Source organism: Salvelinus namaycush, chromosome 7, assembly GCF_016432855.1.
Source record: "Salvelinus namaycush isolate Seneca chromosome 7, SaNama_1.0, whole genome shotgun sequence".
In the NCBI taxonomy this organism is placed as follows: Eukaryota; Metazoa; Chordata; class Actinopteri; order Salmoniformes; family Salmonidae; genus Salvelinus; species Salvelinus namaycush.
In genome coordinates, this window is record NC_052313.1 from 24084119 (window position 1) to 24104351 (window position 20233).

The following is a 20233-nucleotide window of genomic DNA, read 5'->3' on the forward strand; positions in this document are numbered from 1 at the left end:
TTCAACTTAATCAGCCCTGTAGTCTATAACCTGGTCAAGCTAATAAACTTAGCTTGTTCTTTATATCTGACTCTGAAATGTTTACCTATAAATGGGCCTAGAACCTAAAGTTTAGATGTTACAATTGTAATACAAATTGTACATTTTTGCTGAAGTGTTGTCTGGTCTGTTACATTGCTCAGAACTGTTGAACCAACTCAATAGGTGGCCTGTCACGAACCAGTGTGTCTTATGTTCTGGTTGAGGTGTTCCCCTCAACAAACAGTAACTGGCGTAGTCTGGTAGTTGTGCCATTTTAGCAAAGGTGTTACTACAATATACTATGGTCATGTCCGCAAAAACGCAACAGTAAATACTAGTCACGTAGGCGAAAACACTACAGTAACTAAACAGTATACTACAGTCATGTCCGCAAAAGCAGTACAGTGAATACTATAGTTTATATAATACTACAATATTTAGACTAGTATACTATATTATTTGTTCATGTGGGTGTGCTGTGTCACAGCTGGCATGTTGTGAATCAGGGTGGCTATCAGAATAGTTTTCCAAACATGAAAACAGTTTTGTTGACGCACAAATTCTATGAATGAACAACATCAGACCGAAGATGTTATTTAAGCATTTTAGAAGAGTCTGATTCACAAGATAACGAACACAGGTCTCAAATTCTACTGTGAAACTGTGTAGGCCTGGATTCTTTTCACACTGTGACATCTGGATGAATAATACCCTCCCTCTCCCCCGACCTTATTAGCCTAACAATTTTGTTTCTGTATACAACCACACTGGTGAATGACTCAGAGCAAAAAAATGCCATTCAGACTCAGGAAGCAGCTAGTCTGAGCTCTTTTCAATTGTACAGTGCATGCATAACTCTCCCGCTTCAATAAAACCTCAATGATAAATTGTCATATTCAACACTACCATTTCCTGAGTGCAAACCAACCCCATGTTGTTTTTCTTTTTTTGTGACCCCTTTTCATTTTTCTTAATTGGAGGTTACAGGTACAATATACAAGGAAAAGAAACAAAAATAAGTGATCCTCCACCCCTAACCTCCCATCCCATTCACCCAACCCAGCCTCCCTGCGAGCACAGAAAACACTCCACATACCACCCCTTCCCCGTGGGCCTGACAGCAATGACAGTCAAATAAAACAAAAATTAAATGCATATACAAACATATACAGTACCAGTAAAAAGTTTGGACACACCTACTCATAACAGGGTTTTTCTTTTTCAGTTAACAGGTGTGCCTTGTTAAAAGTTACATTTGTGGAATTTCTTTCCTTCTTAATGTGTTTGAGACAATCAGTTGTGTTGTGACAAGGTAGGGGTGGTATACAGAAGATAGCCCTATCTGGTAAAAGACCAAGTCCAAATTATGGCAAGAACAGCTCAAATATGCAAAGAAAAACAACGGTTCTTTCAGTCAATGTGGAACATCGCAAGAACGTTTTGAAAGTTTCTTGAAAGTTTCTTCAAGTGCAGTCACAAAAACCATCAAGCGCTATGATGAAACTGTCTCTCATGAGGACCGACACAGGAAAGGAAGACCCAGAGTTACCTCTGCTGCAGAGGATAAGTTCATTTGAGTTCACTGCACCTCAGATTGCAGCCCAAATAAATGCTCCAGAGTTCAAGTAACAGACATCTCAACAACAACTGCTCAGAGGAGACTGTGTGAATCAGGCCTTCATGGTCAAATTGCTGCAAAGAAACCACTACTAAAGAACACCAATAAGAAGAAACTTGCTTGGGAAAAGAAACATGAGTAATGGACATTAGACTGGTGGAAATCTGTCCTTTGGGCTAAATTATAGATGGGCTATGTACAGGTGCAGTAATCTGTGAGCTGCTCTGACAGCTGGTGCTTAAAGCTAGTGAGGGAGATACGTGTTTGCAGTTTCAGAGATTTTTGTAGTTCATTCCAGTCATTGGCAGCAGAGAACTGGAGGGAGAGGCGGCCAAAGGAAGAATTGGTTTTGGGGGTGACCAGAGAGATATACCTGCTGCAGCGCGTGCTACAGATCAATCCCAGAACAACAGCAAAGGACCTTGTGAAGATGCTGGAGGAAAGCGGTACAAAAGTATCTATATCCACAGTAAACAAGTCCTATATCGACATAACCTGAAAGGCATCTCAGAAAGGAAGAAGCCACTGCTCCAAAACCGCCATAAAAAAGCCAGACTACGGTTTGCAACTGCACATGGGGACAAATATCGTACTTTTGGGGAAATGTCCTCTGGTCTGATAAAACAAAAATAGAACTGTTTGGCCATAATGACCATCGTTATGTTTGGAGGAAAAAGGGGGAGGCTTGCAAGCCGAAGAACACAATCCCAACCGTGAAGCACGGGGGTGGCAGCATCATGTTGTGGGGGTGCTTTGCTGCAGGAGGGACTGGTGCACTTCACAAAATAGATGGAATCATGAGGTGGGAAAATGATGTGGATTTATTGAAGCAACATCTCAAGACATCAGTCAGGAAGTTAAAACTTGGTCGCAAATGGGTCTTCCAAATGGACAATGACCCCAAGCATATTTCCAAAGTTGTGGCAACCAAGTTAAGGTATTGGAGTGGCCATCAGAAAGCCCTGATCTCAATCCTATAGAAAATTTGTGGGCAGAACTGAAAAAGCGTGTGCGAGCAAGGAGGCCTACAAACCTGACTCAAGTTACACCAGCTCTGTCAGGAGGAATGGGCCAAAATTCACCCAACTTATTGTGGGAAGTTTTTCTCCCTAAACATCACTGCTCTAGAGGAGATCTGCATGGAGGAATGGGCCAAAATACCAGCAACAGTGTGTGAAAACCTTGTGAAGACTTACAGAAAACATTTGACCTCTGTCATTGCCAACGAAGGGTATATAACAAAGTATTGAGATTAAACTTTTGTTATTGACCAAATACTTATTTTCCACCATAATTTGCAAATAAATTCATTAAAAATCCTACAATGTGATTTTCTGGATTTTTTTTTCTCATTTTGTCTGTCATAGTTGAAGTGTACCTATGATGAAAATTAAAGGCCTCTCTCATCTTTTTAAGTGGGAGAACTTGCACAATTGGTGGCTGACTAAATACTTTTTTGCCCCACTGTACATACTCATATATATTATTTTAGTATGTATTTGTTGGGCTTTATAGATTTTTTATTGGTATGTGCTGGGCTTCAGCTGAGATTATTCTTACAAAGTATATACACTACCGGTCAAAGTTTTTAGAACACCTCCATTTTTATAGTTCTTTATAAAAGTTCACACAGTTTGTCTTAATGTATTCTGAAATTAAAGCATAGAACAAATAAACAATTGGAGACAGAAAATAAATCAGGGAATCTTTTTGTTTAACAAAATGTTATCGTCAAAGTAGCCACCTTTTGCAGACATAACAGCCAAACACACTCGTGGCATTCTTTCTACAATGGAAATCAAATATCATTCGGAAAGTTCTTCCCAACACTGTTGCAGAAGTTCCCACAAATGTGTTGCACTTGTAGGTTGCTTTGCTTTCACCCTTCTGCCAGGTTCATCCTAAACCAGCTCGATGGGGTTTAAGTCTGGAGACTGTGCAGGCCATTCCATGATTTGAAGCCTACCGTCTTGTTCTTTTCTTTTAAGGTACACTACAGTTCAAATGTTTGGGGTCACTTAGAAATGTCCTTGTTTTTGAAAGAAAAGCACTTTTTTTGTCCATTAAAATAACATCAAATTGATCAGAAATACAGTGTAGACATTGTCAATGTAAACGACTATTGTAGCTGGAAACGGCAGATTTTTAATGGAATATCTACATAGGCGTACAGAGGCCCATTATCAGCAACCATCACTCCTGTGTTCCAATGGCACGTTGTGTTAGCTAATCCAAGTTCATCATTTTAAAAAGGCTAATTGATCTTTAGCAAACCCTTTTGCAATTATGTTAGCACAGCTGAAAACTGTTGTGCTAATTAAAGAAGCAATAAAACTTAGACTTGAGTATCTGGAGGATCAGCATTTGTGGGTTTGATTACAGGCTCAAAATGGCCAGAAACAAAGAACTTTCTTCTGAAACTCATCAGTCTATTCTTGTTCTGAGAAATGAAGGCTATTCCATGCAAGAAATTGCCAAGAAACTGAAGATCTCGTACAATGCTGTGTACTACTCCCTTCACAGAACAGCGCAAACTGGCTCTAACCAGAATAGAAAGAGTGGGAGGCCCTGGTGCACAACTGAGCAAGAGGACAAGTACATTAGAGTATCTAGTTTGAGAAACAAACGCCTCACAATTTCTCAAAATGGTAGCTTCATTAAATAGTACCCGCAAAACACCAGTCTCAATGTCAACTGTGAAGAGTCGAATCTGGGATGCTGTCCTTCTAGGCAAAGAAAAATTCATCTCTCAGACTGGCCAATAAAAAGAAAAGATTAAGATGGGCAAGAGAACAGACACTGAACAGAGGAACTCTGCCTAGAAGGCCAACATCCCGGAGTCGCCTCTTCACTGTTGACGTTGAGACTGGTGTTTTGCGCTTACCTTTGTACCATTTCAGGTTATTCACTGGACTTGAACTGCTTAAATTTCTGGAAAAACTGGAAAAATGGGGGTGTTCTAAAACTTTTGACCGGTAGTGCATTTGTGCAGGCTGCAATTGTTCCTTGACTAGCACCAATCATTCTCACGGTTGCTAATTCTAATGTTGTAACTTCTAATAGTAACTGCGAATTGGGAGAAAGGTGATCTAAGAGCCAACATTATTTTTGTGGCAGTGCTGCCTGCCAGCAGTGCTACCTGCCAGCAGTAATCTTCTCTGATTGATTGAGAGAATCAAGGAGCCATCATCATTGAGTAACACAGTAATATTTACATTCATGCACTTCCAAATGTATGTTGTAACTTTGTCCCAGAAGCATTTAATTGAAGGGCACTCCAACATCAGATGAAGAAATGTGCTTAGCTGATATGAAGGGACACAGTGAACAGGTAAGAGTTGGAGCCAATTTCATCGTAAAATGTTTCCTTGGTGTTAAAACCAGTCTGTGAACAAAGGTTAAATGTTTGATGGTTCGGATTACGGGATGCCAAGGTCAAATTTTTCCATATTCTGTTCCAGTTAAAGTGCTGTTCAGATTCACTTAGATCTGTGGATCATATTTTAATGGCTAGCTCAGAATATGAGCTTTCCAAAAGTAGATTATACATTATAGAGATCAGTCCTTTCGGGAACCCAGATAATTTATTTATACATCCCATCATTGGATGGTTCGGTAGTTGGGTTTCCCAAGAGTCCCTAGGCCAACATAGCTGACCTAAGTTGTAAATATAGAAAAAAGGAGTTGCCTGGTAATGTGTCTTTCAAATCTTTACTGTCCATGATAATTGGTAAGGGTACAGATTACACATGTGGACCTTTGGGAGGATGCAAAAGGCCATCCTCCAGATCACAAGGCATTATTGTGAAATATGATATGTCTAACAACGTTGCAAGTAGTTTTTTTACCTTGACATGTGGAACAGGCGTTTGAACGGAAAATACCTTATCTCGTTTCGCCATCTGCCACTAGCGACAGTGAGCAGCGGGGAAGCAGAGCCAAGCTTGACTACACTGTTCTCCCAGAAAAAGAAGCAGCACACGGGCACCGGATGAAATGATTGATGTCAAGTACAAGATTCCATTATGAAATGTTAAGTTAACAAGACCTCGTTGGGTAACACCGGCTGGCTAAAGAATAAAAATAATGCTGTAGGTGTGAACACATTTCTAATAAGCTAATAGTAGGACTCCCTCCTATAGGAGATATGCGTTGTCCACCCAACCATAATACCTGTAATAAACTTATGGACCATCATGGTCATACAATGCTAATACAAGTTTTCCTCACGTAGTCAAAAGCTAAGCTTTGGCTGCATATATGGTATGCAACGGTGAGTCATCTCTTTGCCGTTACATACTGTACAGTAGGTTATATGTAGTCTTAGCAAGATGTTCTTCACAGCACCGAGTCAGACGTGGGCAGACTGGCATTCCAGAAAGTTCTCTCCACAGCTGCTTGGCCTTTATAGACAGCAGGTGAGCAGGCGGCAGCTTGAAAGTTTATTCTCCCTCCCTACTGAAGCAGTGGGGGAGACAGAGAGGGAGGAGAGAGGGTAGGCATCACGCTGAGTCCAGCAGCCTGACTGGGCCTCGTTCACCTTGAAACAAATTAGCTCGCGCCTAGCGCTCGTCTCTGCCTGGGTCGAGCCCTGCAATCTCCACATACACCAACACAAGCCTGTCAGCCTGAGTTTCACAAATCAGGAGGGGTCGAGGGAGGGTGATAAGCCAGCGTATTTAGTTTGAATGTGAGATGCAGGTGTGACATATGCCTGGTAAAGGAAGGTTAATGGTGGATTGGCCCTCTGAGACAAAGCAGACTGAAAAGGAGAGGAGGCTCGTGTTAAGGGCCTGACTACCAGGGCTATGTCACTCACACGATAAGAGAGAGCACAACAAGCCAAAAGATGGGTTGGGATAGCTTGGCAACATCCACAGACCAGATGATAATGATATCTGGCATGGCATGAACATCAGCAAAGGAGAGCATGGTTACCTACCGTGTGCTAGCAAATGATATGACAGGCAGGGCACACGACAGCAAATGGTGTGCAGTGTTGTACGGTATACCAGTACCACGGTAATACCACGGTACCAAAACATCATGATACTTATGATACCAACATTTCAGAATATAAGCATTTCACTACACCCGCAATAAAATCTGCTAAATATGTGTATGTGACCAATAAAATTTGATTTTCATATGATACTACCGAGTTTTTCAGCCCTACCGATCTAAAGAACCGGTTGGCGCCAGTTATAAAATGTTTATAAAGTATTAATTTTTTTAAATGAATCCAGTTGAATTTAAGCAAGTCACTAGTCTCTTGTATGCGCAGATCCAATAATATCCACTTCACTTTTAAGCATTTATCACGTGGCAGCTGTAATCAGCCAGACGCATCCCCTACAAGCCAGACCCGTCAGAGCCAATTTATGCTTGATCCTAAAATGTAGTCAGTGGCTCCGTATGGAGGGTGTGACACAATTGTGGAGCCTCCGGAGGCATGCAGATGTCAAATTTTACTCTGTACCGCACCGCCGTGCGCCTCCCAATTTTTGGAACAATGCGGAGGGCTCCATATAGCTCCGCATTGACATGATTGGTTGATGGTAGGTGGGGGCGGGAGGTCCTGTATAACACAAACTCATTTCCTTGACAACAGCTATACTCAACAGGCCATATGGTGGCGCACAAATGACTCAGTGTCGTCCGGGTTAAGGGAGGGTTTGGCCGGGGTAGGCCGTCATTGTAAAATAAGAATCTGTTCTTAACTGACTTGCCTAGTTAAATAAAGGTTCAATTAAAAATGTATTTAAAAAAAAAACAGCTCTGCGCTGGGAAGCATAAATGTCCTGACTTCTGCAGAGGCCATATCACCGCAAATGCTGCACGGCCAATGCATGGAGCGCCTGAACTCACCTGCTTCTCTCTGTCCTCTCTTCACGTGGGTCTATTCCTAGTCAGTTTTTTGGGTAAATAATTTAGCCGTGATGGCGAGCGGGGATGCAGACCCAGATCAGTCTTCTGTTGTTAGATTTGTACATTTGTTACATTGGAGCAGTGCGCAAAGCGAACAATGTTGATACATTGTATAATTTAATCGCCTGTTATAACCAAGAGCACAAACCAGTCTGAGTAGACTTTGCAAGTTCACTGTCATGCAGCCTCAGAGTGTCAGTGGGAAAATGGAGCACCACTTGGCGACAGGCATTCTTGCAGCTTTAGAGCAAATAAAACGGCTGTCTCTAGCCTAAATTGTAAAAAACATAATAATACCCATATTACCCCAGATGCCTTTTTATATAATTTCACAAACCATAACGCGGGCCGTTTTTAAAGTAATCCCGAGTCGCTAAATATTGGTGTGATGACAAACAATGTTGTTCAGTAATGTTAACTAGCTAGCTAACAACCTGGTAACTTGACAGTAGGTTTAGGCAAATTTGATTGGCACAGGAAGAAAGGAAAAGGGTCTGCTTCAAAAGGTAGGATTCATTTAGGGTTAATGTAAGCCTAAACTATCTAGAAAAATCTATTTCTTTCTGATGCTCCTTAAATTCAGTTTGGTGCCTAACGTTTCACAAGTTGGGAGCAGTGTGTTTGTGGGAGAAAGAGAGTGGTGTGTGTTTATGAGAGTGAGGAAGACAGAGAGACGAAGAGAGGGAGTGTGTGTGTGTGTGTGTGTTAACTGAAGAGTAAAGAAGGTTTCATGAGGTGTTTTCCCCTTACTGACACGCAGGTCCTTATGAATGTATATCACAGGAGGTTGGTTGAACCTTAATAGGGGAGGACGGGCTCCATCAAACACATGGTTTCTATGCGTTTGATGCCTTTCCATTTGCGCCGTTCCAGTCATTACTATGAGCCATCCTCCCTTCACCAGCCTCCACTAATGAATATTCTGGGAAGACCTTTGCAAATATGAGCAAATCAGCCATTCTATGCAGTATTCCATTATACACTGAACAGTATGAAGTCAAATTCAATGTGTTGTAACTTGAATAAGAGTCCGGGGTGGGGGGCAGAACAGGATGCTAGGCCACTGATTTTTTCCCCACCGTGGTATCATGTTACTACTTGGTGTCGTGATACTTGGCCTGGTATCGTATTGTTTGTAAAATGTTGGTATCAGTGTGCAGTAGATGCTTCCTTGCCATAGAGGGAAATAGGAATCATTACCGAAGTTCTGTCGTCCTTAAGAGCAGGTTATCTATCCAACACATTCATATAAACCCATTCATTCATCGCACCTCACTGACGTACTGAAACATTTGCAAACTAATCTTGCCTTGACGCAGGGCTTCCAGGCTGTAATACCATAAACCGCACCACATAACTGGCTATATAAGCATAAAACTGCTGAAATGTTCCATGTACAGCCAAGCGAGACATTGTTGATATGATCTCATTAACAGTATGCTATATATGAGCTCAGCTTTAACAAGGGGAAAGGAAAAAAAGATGTCAAAAGGCTGGAGACAGAGAGACAAAGAGAAGAACAAACTAGTAACCCTACTGTCTAGCGTCTATTTCCGTCTTCATTATAACCATGTTCAAGTCTAGCATGCAGCCCATTATCTTTCACTGAACACAGACTTTATGTAAGATTAAAAACTCCATATCTAGAAGTCAAAGCACTTGTCCTGTACAGTATATACAGGCTGTAACATTATCAAAGTCGGGTAGAACTTTGTCTAACTTCCAAATCGGAGCACTTAGGAGGTTAAAAATGGATGAACCCCTGTACTTTTTGGTTGCCATGGCGCCTAATGGCAGCCTGTGTAGTTTACTCCTGCTAATGTATCCGTAATTATTTGTTTTATTTTTTTCATATTATGTGCATTGTTTTTAATATACAGTATATATATATATTTTTTATAGCTAATCAAGTATTGAACACATATTTATTTTTACCAACAAGGTTAAGTTAGTTATTTTTATCAACTCCTTTAATCAACTAGCTAATTGTTCGGATTCGAAAACCAGCCCAAATCTTCAAAGAGCCTCATCTCATTTTCTTTCAGGCTGGAACAAAGACTCAGAAACAGCAGCAACCATTATTCACTACACAGAAGGGGTTAGGAAACGATTACTCAAACTAAAGTATTGTGTGTGCACTCCCAGTGAGTGCAGTACAACATGCCCACCGGAGTTGGATGATAAAGGACACTGGCCACGTCTCTGCAGGCTGCTCCTCAGGCAGTTGGAAACACCGCGAGACCCACAAGGCAAATCTGAAAACGCGAAGTGGATTTCAGAACCTCTTCAGACACTTCATGCAACTCCTGTTCCATCTACAGCTCCCTTGCCTATCAGAATGGAACTATTTATTGTCTAGTCTCTCACTAATAAATCCCTCCTGCTGCACAACCACATAGTAGACAAGGAGCTTGACATGTGCCTAACTGAAACCTGGCATCAGCCTGGGGTCTACTCAGCCCTAAATAAGGCATGCCCACCTTCCTCAGCACTGGCTTAGCCATCATATGCCAAGTTGAACTCGAAAGGTCCCACCTGCCTGAACTGTGTTCTTTTGTATGTCTCGTTGTAAAATCCAAAACGCTCTACTCCACCTCAACCAACATTGTGATTCTAGGAGACTTCAATATCCACGTTGACTCTCCCTCATGTCACTACTGCTGAGTTTCTGAGTTGACCTGAAGCTACTTGTTGATGCCACCACGCACACCTGTGGGGACACTTGACCTGGTCATCACTGACTCTGCCCCAATCAACGACATGCCGGTCTATGACCTTAGTGTGTCTGACCACAAGGTTGTCGCACTGGACTTGACATTCCTTCCCCCTTTAACCAAGTCCAAGCACGTGTTTCCAGAACTGGAAAAACATCAACCCAGCCAGCTTGTCAGAGGACATATTGAACCGGTCTCCTCCAGCTTTTTCATCAGTGAATGAAATTGTGGAGTTTTACAACCAATGCCTGAGCAGTGTGCTTGACCATAAAAATATTGGACATCGCATTCGCTCGCTTAGCTCCCTGGTTTACTCCAGAACTGAGAAAAACGAAATCCACTGGTCGCATCATGGAACGGCATCTCAGAAACTCAGACTTCATCGTCCACAAATGGGCCTTTCAAGAGCAACATAGGGCCTATTCCAAGGCCATGAAAGAGGCGCGGTCAATGTTCTACTCCAACCTCATCAATAAAAATCCTGGAAACTCACAGCACCGGTTCTCCACCATAAACAATCTTTTGAAAACCCAGTCGCAGATGGAGACAACAGAAGAGCAGTGTACTTTTTTTTTTTTAAACAAAGGTTAGCAACATCAAATCTTTCATCTCCTGCTCTACGTCTCCTCCCGCCCTCGACCCTCCACGAATGCCACCTCAGCCCCTCTCCTGTTTCCTTGACCCAGGGAGGTATTAATGAAAACCTACTCCTGTACCTTGGATCCTATTCCAAAAGCCCTGCTCAAACCATGCATCCCTGCACTGATAACCCAGATTGTTAACCACTCCCTCCAATCTGGCAGTGTCCCACCTGCATTTAAGACCACTGTTATAAGAGGTCTTCTGAAGAAGCCCACCCTAGACCCAGAAGTGCTAACTAATTACAGGCCAATACCCAACCTCCCCTTTCTCTCCAAGGTGTTGGGAAAAGTGGTGTCTGTACAGCTCCAGGACCATGTCAATCAGAATAACCTGTTTGAGAAGTTCCAGTCGGGTTTCCAGCCAACACCACAGTACTGAAACAGCCCTACTCAGGGTCACCAACAACCTGCTGATGGCAGCTGATGCAGGCACTCCGCGTCTCCTGATCCTCCTGGACTTGAGAGCAGTGGTTGACGCTGTCGACCACCCCATCCTCCTGGAATGCCCCCGGGAAACCATCGGAATATCTGGACTAGAGGTCGACCGATTAATCGGAATGGCCGATGGTAATTTTGGACGCCGATTTTGCAGATCTTTTATTTTTCTTCTTCTTTTTTTTTTTTACACCTTTATTTAACTAGGCAAGTCAGTTAAGAACACATTCTTATTTTCAATGATGGCCTAGGAACGGTGGGTTAACAGGGGCAGAACGACAGATTTTTACCTTGTCAGCTCAGGGATTCAATCTTGCAACCTTACGGTTAAACTAGTCCAACGCTCTAACCACCTGCCTCACGAGGAGCCTGCCTGTTACGCGAATGCAGTAAGAAGCCAAGGTAAGTTGCTAGCTAGCATTAACCATAAACATCAATCGCTTTCTTAAAATCAATACACAGAAGTATATATTTTTAAACCTGCATATTTAGCTAAAAAAAATCCAGGTTAGCAGGTAATATTAACCAGGTGAAATTGTGTCACTTCTCTTGCGTTCATTGCACACACAGTCAGGGTATATGCAACAGTTTGGGCCGCCTGGTTCATTGCGAACTAATTTGCCAGAATTTTACGTAATTATGACATAACATTGAAGGTTGTGCAATGTAACAGGAATATTTGGACTGATGGATGCCACCCGTTAGATAAAATACGGAACGGTTCCGTATTTCACTGAAAGAATAAATGTTTTGTTTTCGAGATGATAGTTTCCGGATTCGACCATATTGACCTAAGGCTCGTATTTCTGTGTGTTGTTATGTTATAATTAAGTCTATGATTTGATAGAGCAGTCTGACTGAGCGATGGTGGGCATCAGCAGGCTCGTAAGCATTCATTCAAACAGCAATTTCGTGCGTTTTGCCAGCAGCTCTGCTGTTTATGAATTCAAGCCTATCAACTCCCGAGATTAGGCTGGTGTAACCGATGTGAAATGGCTAGCTAGTTAGCGGGGTGCGCGCTAATAGCGTTTCAAACGTCACTCGCTCTGAGACTTGGAGTAGTTGTTCCCTTTGCTCTGTCTGCATGGGTAACTCTGCTTCGAGGGTGGCTGTTGTCGATGTGTTCCTGGTTCGAGCCCAGGTAGGAGCAAGGAGAGGGATGGAAGCTATACTGTTACACTGGCAATACTAAAGTGCCTATAAGAACATCCAATAGTCAAAGGTATATGAAATACAAATGGTATAGAGAGAAATAGTCCTATAATTCCTATAATAACTACAACCTAAAAGTTCTTACCTTGGAATATTGAAGACTCATGTTAAAAGGAACCAACTTAAACGTTAGCTTTCTTACATGGCACATATTGCACTTTTACTTTCTTCTCCAACACTTTGTTTTTGCATTGTTTAAACCAAATTGAACATGTTTCATTATTTGAGGCTAAATTGATTTTATTGATGTATTATATTAAGTTAAAATAAGTGTTCATTCAGTATTGTTGTAATTGTCATTATTACAAATACATTTCAAAAATCGGCCGATTAATCGGTATCGGCTTTTTTGTCCTCCAATAATCGGTATCGGCGTTGAAAAATCATAATCGGTCGACCTCTAATCTGGACCACCAGCTCTGAGCTAGTTCCACTCCTACCACTCAGACAGGTTTGAGTATGTGTCGCTAGGTGGGTCCAGGTCCCGGACCCACCACACCAACTGTGCGGTGTCCCACAAGGATCGGTTCTTGGACCAATCCCCCTCGGTCGTGTCATTAGCCTGCATGGAATCTCATTCCACTGCTATGCTGATGACACCCAGCTGCAGTGGTGGAAAAGTAAAAGTAAAGATAAGTCACCCAGTAAAATACTACTTGAGTAAAAGTATTTAGTTTGAAATATACTTAAGTATCAAAAGTAAATGTAATTGCTAAAATATACTTAAGTATCAAAAGTAAAAGTATAAATCATTTCAAATTCCTTATATTAAGCAAACCAGATGGCAAGATTTTCTTGTTTTTAGAATTTACAGATAGCCACGGTCACACTCCAACACTCAAGACATAATTTACAACAAAAAATTTGTGTTTAGTGAGTTCGCCAGATCAGAGGACGTAGGGATGAACTGGGATGTTCTCTTGATAAGTACGTGAATGGGACCATTTTCTTGTCCCATTCACGTACTTATTTTGGGTAATTTTGGGTGTCAGGGAAAATGTATGAAGTAAAAAGTACATAATTTTCTTTAGGAATGTAGTGGAGTAAAAGTAAAAATGGTTAAAAAAACAGTAAAGTACAGATAACAAAAAAAAAACGATTTAAGTAGTACTTTAAATTATTTTTACTTAAAGTTATTTATACCACTGCCCAGCTGTCAGTAAAAACTGCCCCAAGTCCCTATGATGCATGTGCCGCCTGAACACCTGCCTTGAGGAGATAAAGGCATGGATGAAGCAACTGAACAGCAGCAAAACCGAGGCCTTAATCGTTGGCAACCCTTACCAGGTAACTCACCAATAACACACCTCCAATCTGTTTGTAATGCTTGATTCCTCACTGACCTTTGACAACCACATCAAACAACTGTGTAAAGCGTAATTCTATCACCTCAAGAACATTGCCAAACTCCATCCCACCCACACTCTCAAAACCCTCCTGCTGACTGTCCAGTCTATTTGTGGCAATGCCCCTCCTTATCTCAAAAAACTGCTCTTCCCCCAATAACCCCACCCTCGGGTCAAGTGATAGCCTGCTCCTCCAAGCCCCCAGGACCAAGCTCTGCTCCTTGGGGGACCTTTCTATTTAGGAAGGCTTTGTCGATAGCTGTGCTCCTTGGTGTCCTTGTAGCGTCAGCTGTGTTCTTTGTGTCAGTTGCCATGTCTAGTGTCAATTTTTTTCTATTTGATTTTTTATCAGATTATTCTGTAAAATGAAAATGATTATTATTACTTCTATTCCGTGGGAGCGTTCATGCTCCAAAATGGACTGCTAGGTTGTTTGTTCTGTGCAGCAAGCCGATCAGAGCTTGATGGCATTATGTCAAATAGTGTTTACACAAAGTGGGGATGCCGTATTTGGACAACACTAAAACTGCGGTGTAGGAATACTGAAGGGGTGTTCTGTGTAGACATTTTCAAATTCTGGCAATGAGTGTACAAACAGGAATTAACACAAAACACTATACATGTACAAATAGACACTGGAATTATCACAAAAGCAAGCCAATATACGTGTCCAAGCTAAACCCCACAGCTATTCATAACACAACTAGAAGCTACAGTAAATGGTGACGTACTAGTCTCATATTTGAATGAGCTGATTGCACGTAGTTGTAAATGTCACTATGTTCAATGCAAATTCTGACCGTCTGGCGATGATAGTAACTTGCATATGTGGTGGAGGGGAGATATCGTGTGTACGTACCCTATTCCCTTTATAGTGCACTAGTTTTGACCAGAACCCTATGAACTACATAGATAATAGCGTGCCATTTGGAAAGTAGCCCAACACATGCAGTAAAAATGTGTCATAGAGCACTAGAGAGAATGTGAACATAATTTCAGTGGCTGCTCTGCTACATTAGAGGAACTCGCCTATTAGGCACAGAGCACAGCCCAGAGCAGAGCACCAATGGCAGGACTCCCAAACTAGGGACCATGCTGAGGAGGATTCAGGTAAAATATGCATCACACTGACTAAATACAAGGTATTATTGGAAAGGCTTTAAGGTCATTATACCGACTAGAGCATTTCACTTAGAGGCACTATGAGATGTGTTTACCAAACAAAATTAGATTTTACCATTCCAATTTTACTTTTGGATTATGTACTACTGTTGTTCTTGAAGTAACAGCCTTCAAAATCCTTTTCATTGTGCAGAGCCCGTGTTCTTGCAGTAACGCTCACAGTATCAGAGTAACGGTACCCCACCGGAGACCAGTATACAATTCTACTGTTCTCCCACTTGCCTGTCTACCCCCTCTGTTTCCAAATGTCTAAAGATGAAGTGTAGAATGTAAAATATATATATTTTTTAAACTTAAGTAATAAAAATCTGTTATCTATCCCAGAACCACTTATGTTTTCCAGTGGAGTGAGATAACCAAGCTGCATGTTCAGAAAAAAGCCAATCCTCTGTCATATCTTGTTGCTCCGGCTCTGATTTCCCTAGCTTATCTCCGGCAGTAACCATGGCGATGCAAGCCATACAGAACATCCTCGTTATCAGGGTCCTAGAGGACTCGCTGGAGTGTGGTATTTTCGTGGTGACCGTCCGCTGTGGAGACCGCCTCCTGCTGGACTTCTGGTGGCGGAAGCCCCCATTTTGGAACAGCCAGGTGGAACAGACAGACATCCAGTGCCAGGCTGGACCAGAGCCAAACCAGGGGATGGATTTTGTTCTGCGGGCCCTTCACAGAGCGCCTAACCTCCCCAACATACACTACTGGGGCCCCTTTGTTGTCGGCCTGTGCCTGGACGCGCTGCCCTTCCGTTTTCACCTCCCACCCGAAGCGCTCGGCGGCGGTATACAGGAAGTGATGCAAGAATGTGGCGAGCTGGTGCTCATACGCTGAGGGGGCTCGGGAACTGTATTGGTGGCTATAGCATATCATTCTTTCCGACCTGACTTTACTGGGCAGCTGACTCAGACATGGCCGAGTCAGTCAGTCAGTCCCAGATGGAAGCCCAGCCTACCCTGGTTCCTCTGGACTGCACTGTGGTCTCCCACCATCCCACGCCCACTCAGTTATATCCACCATCCACCCATCCATCCCTCCCTCCTTCCCTGTTCCTTTGCCTGCTCTGTGTCTGCCCAGAGACAGCCACCACCACGACATCACTCGCCTGACCACAAAGGCGATAGTGGGAAGAGCCGAACCGCTTTATAACAGAGGAGTCACCACTTCAAAAGGCAGTGTGGTGAAGCCGGATGAAAGATGAAAGAACAGACACTCTGGTATAAGACTGGAGAAACAAAGCCTGAGCAAAAAAGGCTAGTAGAGGGAGAGGAGAGGAGGAGGAAAGGGGGGAACAAAGGAGAAAATGGCACCCTTGCCTTGCCCAAATTAGACTGACCTCCTTTCTAGGGAAAAGCTGGTCCTCAAAGGCCGATATCACACATAGTTACTCCAAGAGAACATTTTATGACAAGCCATAGGCAGTTAAAACAGAAAATTATTTATATTTGGAAAGCGCAAACAAAATACTACTCAAGCGTATCACCCACCACCCCAGCCCTGTAGCCCCGACCAGATACTTACCATCATAGGTAAAGTAGGCCCCGTCCTTGAAGACTACGACCGATGGAAGCTCTGGCAAAGTCACTGACTGGATGGTGAAAACACATAAAATACATAATTCAAAGCAAATTCCATAAATCATCCCTTACTTTCTTAATTTATGGGCACCTGAACCATACGAGACAGCAGTCCTATTGGCGGCAAGCCATCCTAGCAAACTATGAACCTCATGCCAGATAAACCTGCAAAAGCAGCATGCTCGCAGGCTTCACTGTCCCTATGGCATTTACCATATCATACTGCATGGAGAATGTCACTGCAGCACTGCTGGACTTTCACTTGTGAGTGCTGCCTTGTGTTCGACTAGCAGGCTATGCGACTAAAACAATTATCAAAAATCACAATAAATCCCTAATTAGAAAAGTGATGAGAATGAAACTTTCAAATGCGCCGTTGATAAGTTCTCTCTGAAATGGTATGTGGGAAAACAACCTAGCCGAAGAGCCAGGGGACATGCCACATTCTCAAGGCCGTTACCTCTGGTAAGACGTCTTCAGACGCAGAGAAGAAGTATGTATACACAATCAGCTCCGCAGCCATGTCGATATACTTCTCCTGCAAACGAGAAATCAACACAAGTTACAAGCTTCTTCTTCTCCGAGAATTGCCCTCGGTGTTAACTTGGTTTGGGACATTTATCAAGGTTGTCTAGCACGTTGTATAAATGGGCCTTTCCTCACTCTGAGAGCGCTTGGCAGCAGCAGTGTGAGCAGCAGCTTTATGATCCAATCAATAAATTCTAGCTAAATGCCGTGACAGCTTTCAGTGGCTTTGATTGGATGATAAGATAACATTTCAGACCCACAGAGAAGTGATAAACATATGGGGGGGAATGCATATCGAATTACTCAGAAAGCATATAGTTAAATCAGGATGGTAGCTAACCAATACGTCAATGTAGTATGGATCGCCTTACTATATAATGTGTACTATGTGAGAGCTCCAACCAAGAATTCCAATTTCTTTTTACACCTCTGAATGGCAAATCACCTACTTGAACTGACTGGAATAAATGTATCGTTAACAAATTCCCATGATCACACTGAGAATATGAATCCTACTATGATTTCATGCAGCGAATTACTTAACATAAATGTTTGTCGATTTTGATATTTTTCACTCAAAATGTCTGAAGGTATTGGGTCAAAACAACTTCACACATATTATATTGCTACACATTGTGAACACTCTCACTCCACACTTGGAGGTTATGCGGTCTGGACCAGAGAAACTTCCAGAGCCCCTACCTTGAGTGGAGACTCCCCGCCGAAGTATACAAAGAGCACGTCATGTCTCTTCATCATATGGTCAAACATCTGTTTGCTTGGAAGTGCTCGGACTGCTGGCCTGAAGAGGACAGAAGACATGCACACAAACAGAAACACTATATTAGGATTATAAAATCATGTGTTTGCCATTAGTTAAATTGCCTGAAGTTGAGAAAACATTTTTCAAACAAAGTGAAACAGAGAGGAACTAACCTGAACATCTCATATTAGAACACTGATTTATTTATTGCTACGGACTGCCTACTGAACACGGCCATGTTTCTTTCCTAGTTGAACTCTAGTTTAACGTGTATGGTTCTGGTGCCATCTAGTGAACATCGCAAAAGCATGCAGTCAGAGGTGAAAACCCAACCAGGTCTTTGACCCACCATTCCGACTGATCAGTCATCATGGGTCTAGTTTGGATTGTCCCGAGAGAGAGGAATCCCCTTAAGCTAAACTATTAACTGGCATTTGAAGAGACTTTAAAGAACTAGGGTGGAAATTCACTGCATTCTAAGGGGGAGACAAGACATTTGTTGTATAGAGTTCCATGTGTAGCCCATACAGCATAATGTCCTGTTTAGAAGACCACAGTATTCAGGGCATGTATAGCCATTTTTGTCCGATCATATTTATTCATATAGACTTACATAAGTGATTATGTACTCATTTATATCACCCATAAGAGATGTTGAAGCAACAGCGCATATGGTAAGAGTCCTACGACTTACCCTGCTACCCTGTTGGCGAATTCTACGATGTCATCCTTTGTCCTTGGCCCTTTGTAATTATAGGCAAGATCACCCTTTAGCCTGAGAAAGGAGGAGAGTGAGTGTGGCGGAGAGAAAGAGATTGAATAACACCAAGAAAAAGACTGAATTTCCTTCTTTATGCCAGTCCTTTTGTGAGGAGAAATGGACAGAATGGTACATTTGCATGAGAAAAACAAGATAAAAGCCTTTCATTTGGCCCTTTAATTGTTATGCTCGGTATCTAGTGCTTGTATGTGTGCATTCTGACAACCCACTCTGGGGTTGCTCTTTGTAGTGCTGTGAAAAGGCATGATAACAATGCCAAAGCTAAAAGAGATTACACTTCCCCAGCAAGTGTGAGTCAAATCCAAAACTACTCAAACCAAAATTTGATTCCAATCCAGAGGCAGGTCCATGGGTCAAAGCGATCCCTTTACCCAGAGGTCAGGGCTGTATGTATCAAGCGTCTCAGAGTAGGAGTGCTGATTACGGATCAGGTTTGCCTTTAGATCACAACTAATAACATTACATGGACAGGGGTAAACCTGATCCAAGATCAGCACTCCCACTCAGAGATACTTGACACTTTCAGCCCCAGAATCTCTCTATTTGATCAGGGTTTTGGATAAGCGTCATCCAATTTCCAATAGCAGTACAGGAGAGAAAACAAGGCCCTCTTCTCTTTCATTATAGTTACATCAACCACTACACTACCAGGATCAGACCCCAAAAGACCTGACAAATACATCCAGGAGTGTTTGCTAGGGATACACCAGTACACAAGGCTATTTGGATCTATTCTAATGAACTCCGGGAGAGATGGAGTCTCAGGTCTGTCTCTATATTTCTCTCCGGGGGATGCTACCTAGTGTAGTCCCCTGAGAATATTTCTTCACGCGCTTGGTTTAATGTGATGATTGCCCCCACTGTGATCATCTAACAGAGTTATCATGTTTGCTCAAACAGAACCTAAGTGTCCTACAGAAGCCTCAAATAAATGAATAAAAGATTATACGGTGTTGTTGTCTGAAGAGGCTAAAGCTTCTACTTCCTCAGGGATTTACAGTGTCTTGCCAAAGTGTTCAAACCCCTTGGATGTCTTCACATTTTGTGTTAAAGTGGGATTAAAATCTATTTAATTGTCAACAATCTCAAAAAAAATACGCTGTGTGAATAAAATGGAATCACTAAAATATGGTCGTTGCGCAAATATTCAGCTCCCTGAGTCAATATGTTAGAAACACCTTTGGCATTGATTACAGCTGCTAGTCTTCTTGGGAAGGTCTATAAATTGTGCAATATTTGGCCATCATTTTTTTCTTCAAGCTCTGGCAAGATGTTGGGGATCATGCCTAGACAGCAATTTTCAAGTCTTACCGTTATATTTTCAAGCAGGTTTAAGTCAAAACTGTAACTTGGCCACTCAGGAACATTCACAGTCTTCCTGGTAAGCAACTCCAGAGTAGATTTGGCTTTGAGATTTAGGTCATTGTCCTGCTAAAAGGTGAATTCCTCTACCAGTCTCTGGTGTAAGCAGACTGAAGCAGGTTTTCCTCTAG

General features: G+C 42.3%; 1 protein-coding gene across 1 annotated transcript in view; it reads right to left on the reverse strand.

The window, feature by feature from the left end:
* The window catches only part of LOC120051115 (protein disulfide-isomerase TMX3-like), a 55429-nt gene that overhangs the window by 22012 nt on the left and 13184 nt on the right, over positions 1 to 20233 (reverse strand). Inside the window, exons 6-9 of the mRNA XM_038997787.1 lie at positions 18654 to 18734; positions 17899 to 17998; positions 17129 to 17206; positions 16613 to 16679 (exon numbers count right to left, since the gene is read on the reverse strand). Coding sequence (XP_038853715.1) covers positions 16613 to 16679; positions 17129 to 17206; positions 17899 to 17998; positions 18654 to 18734 — 326 coding nt within the window. The remainder of the gene's footprint in view (positions 1 to 16612; positions 16680 to 17128; positions 17207 to 17898; positions 17999 to 18653; positions 18735 to 20233) is intronic.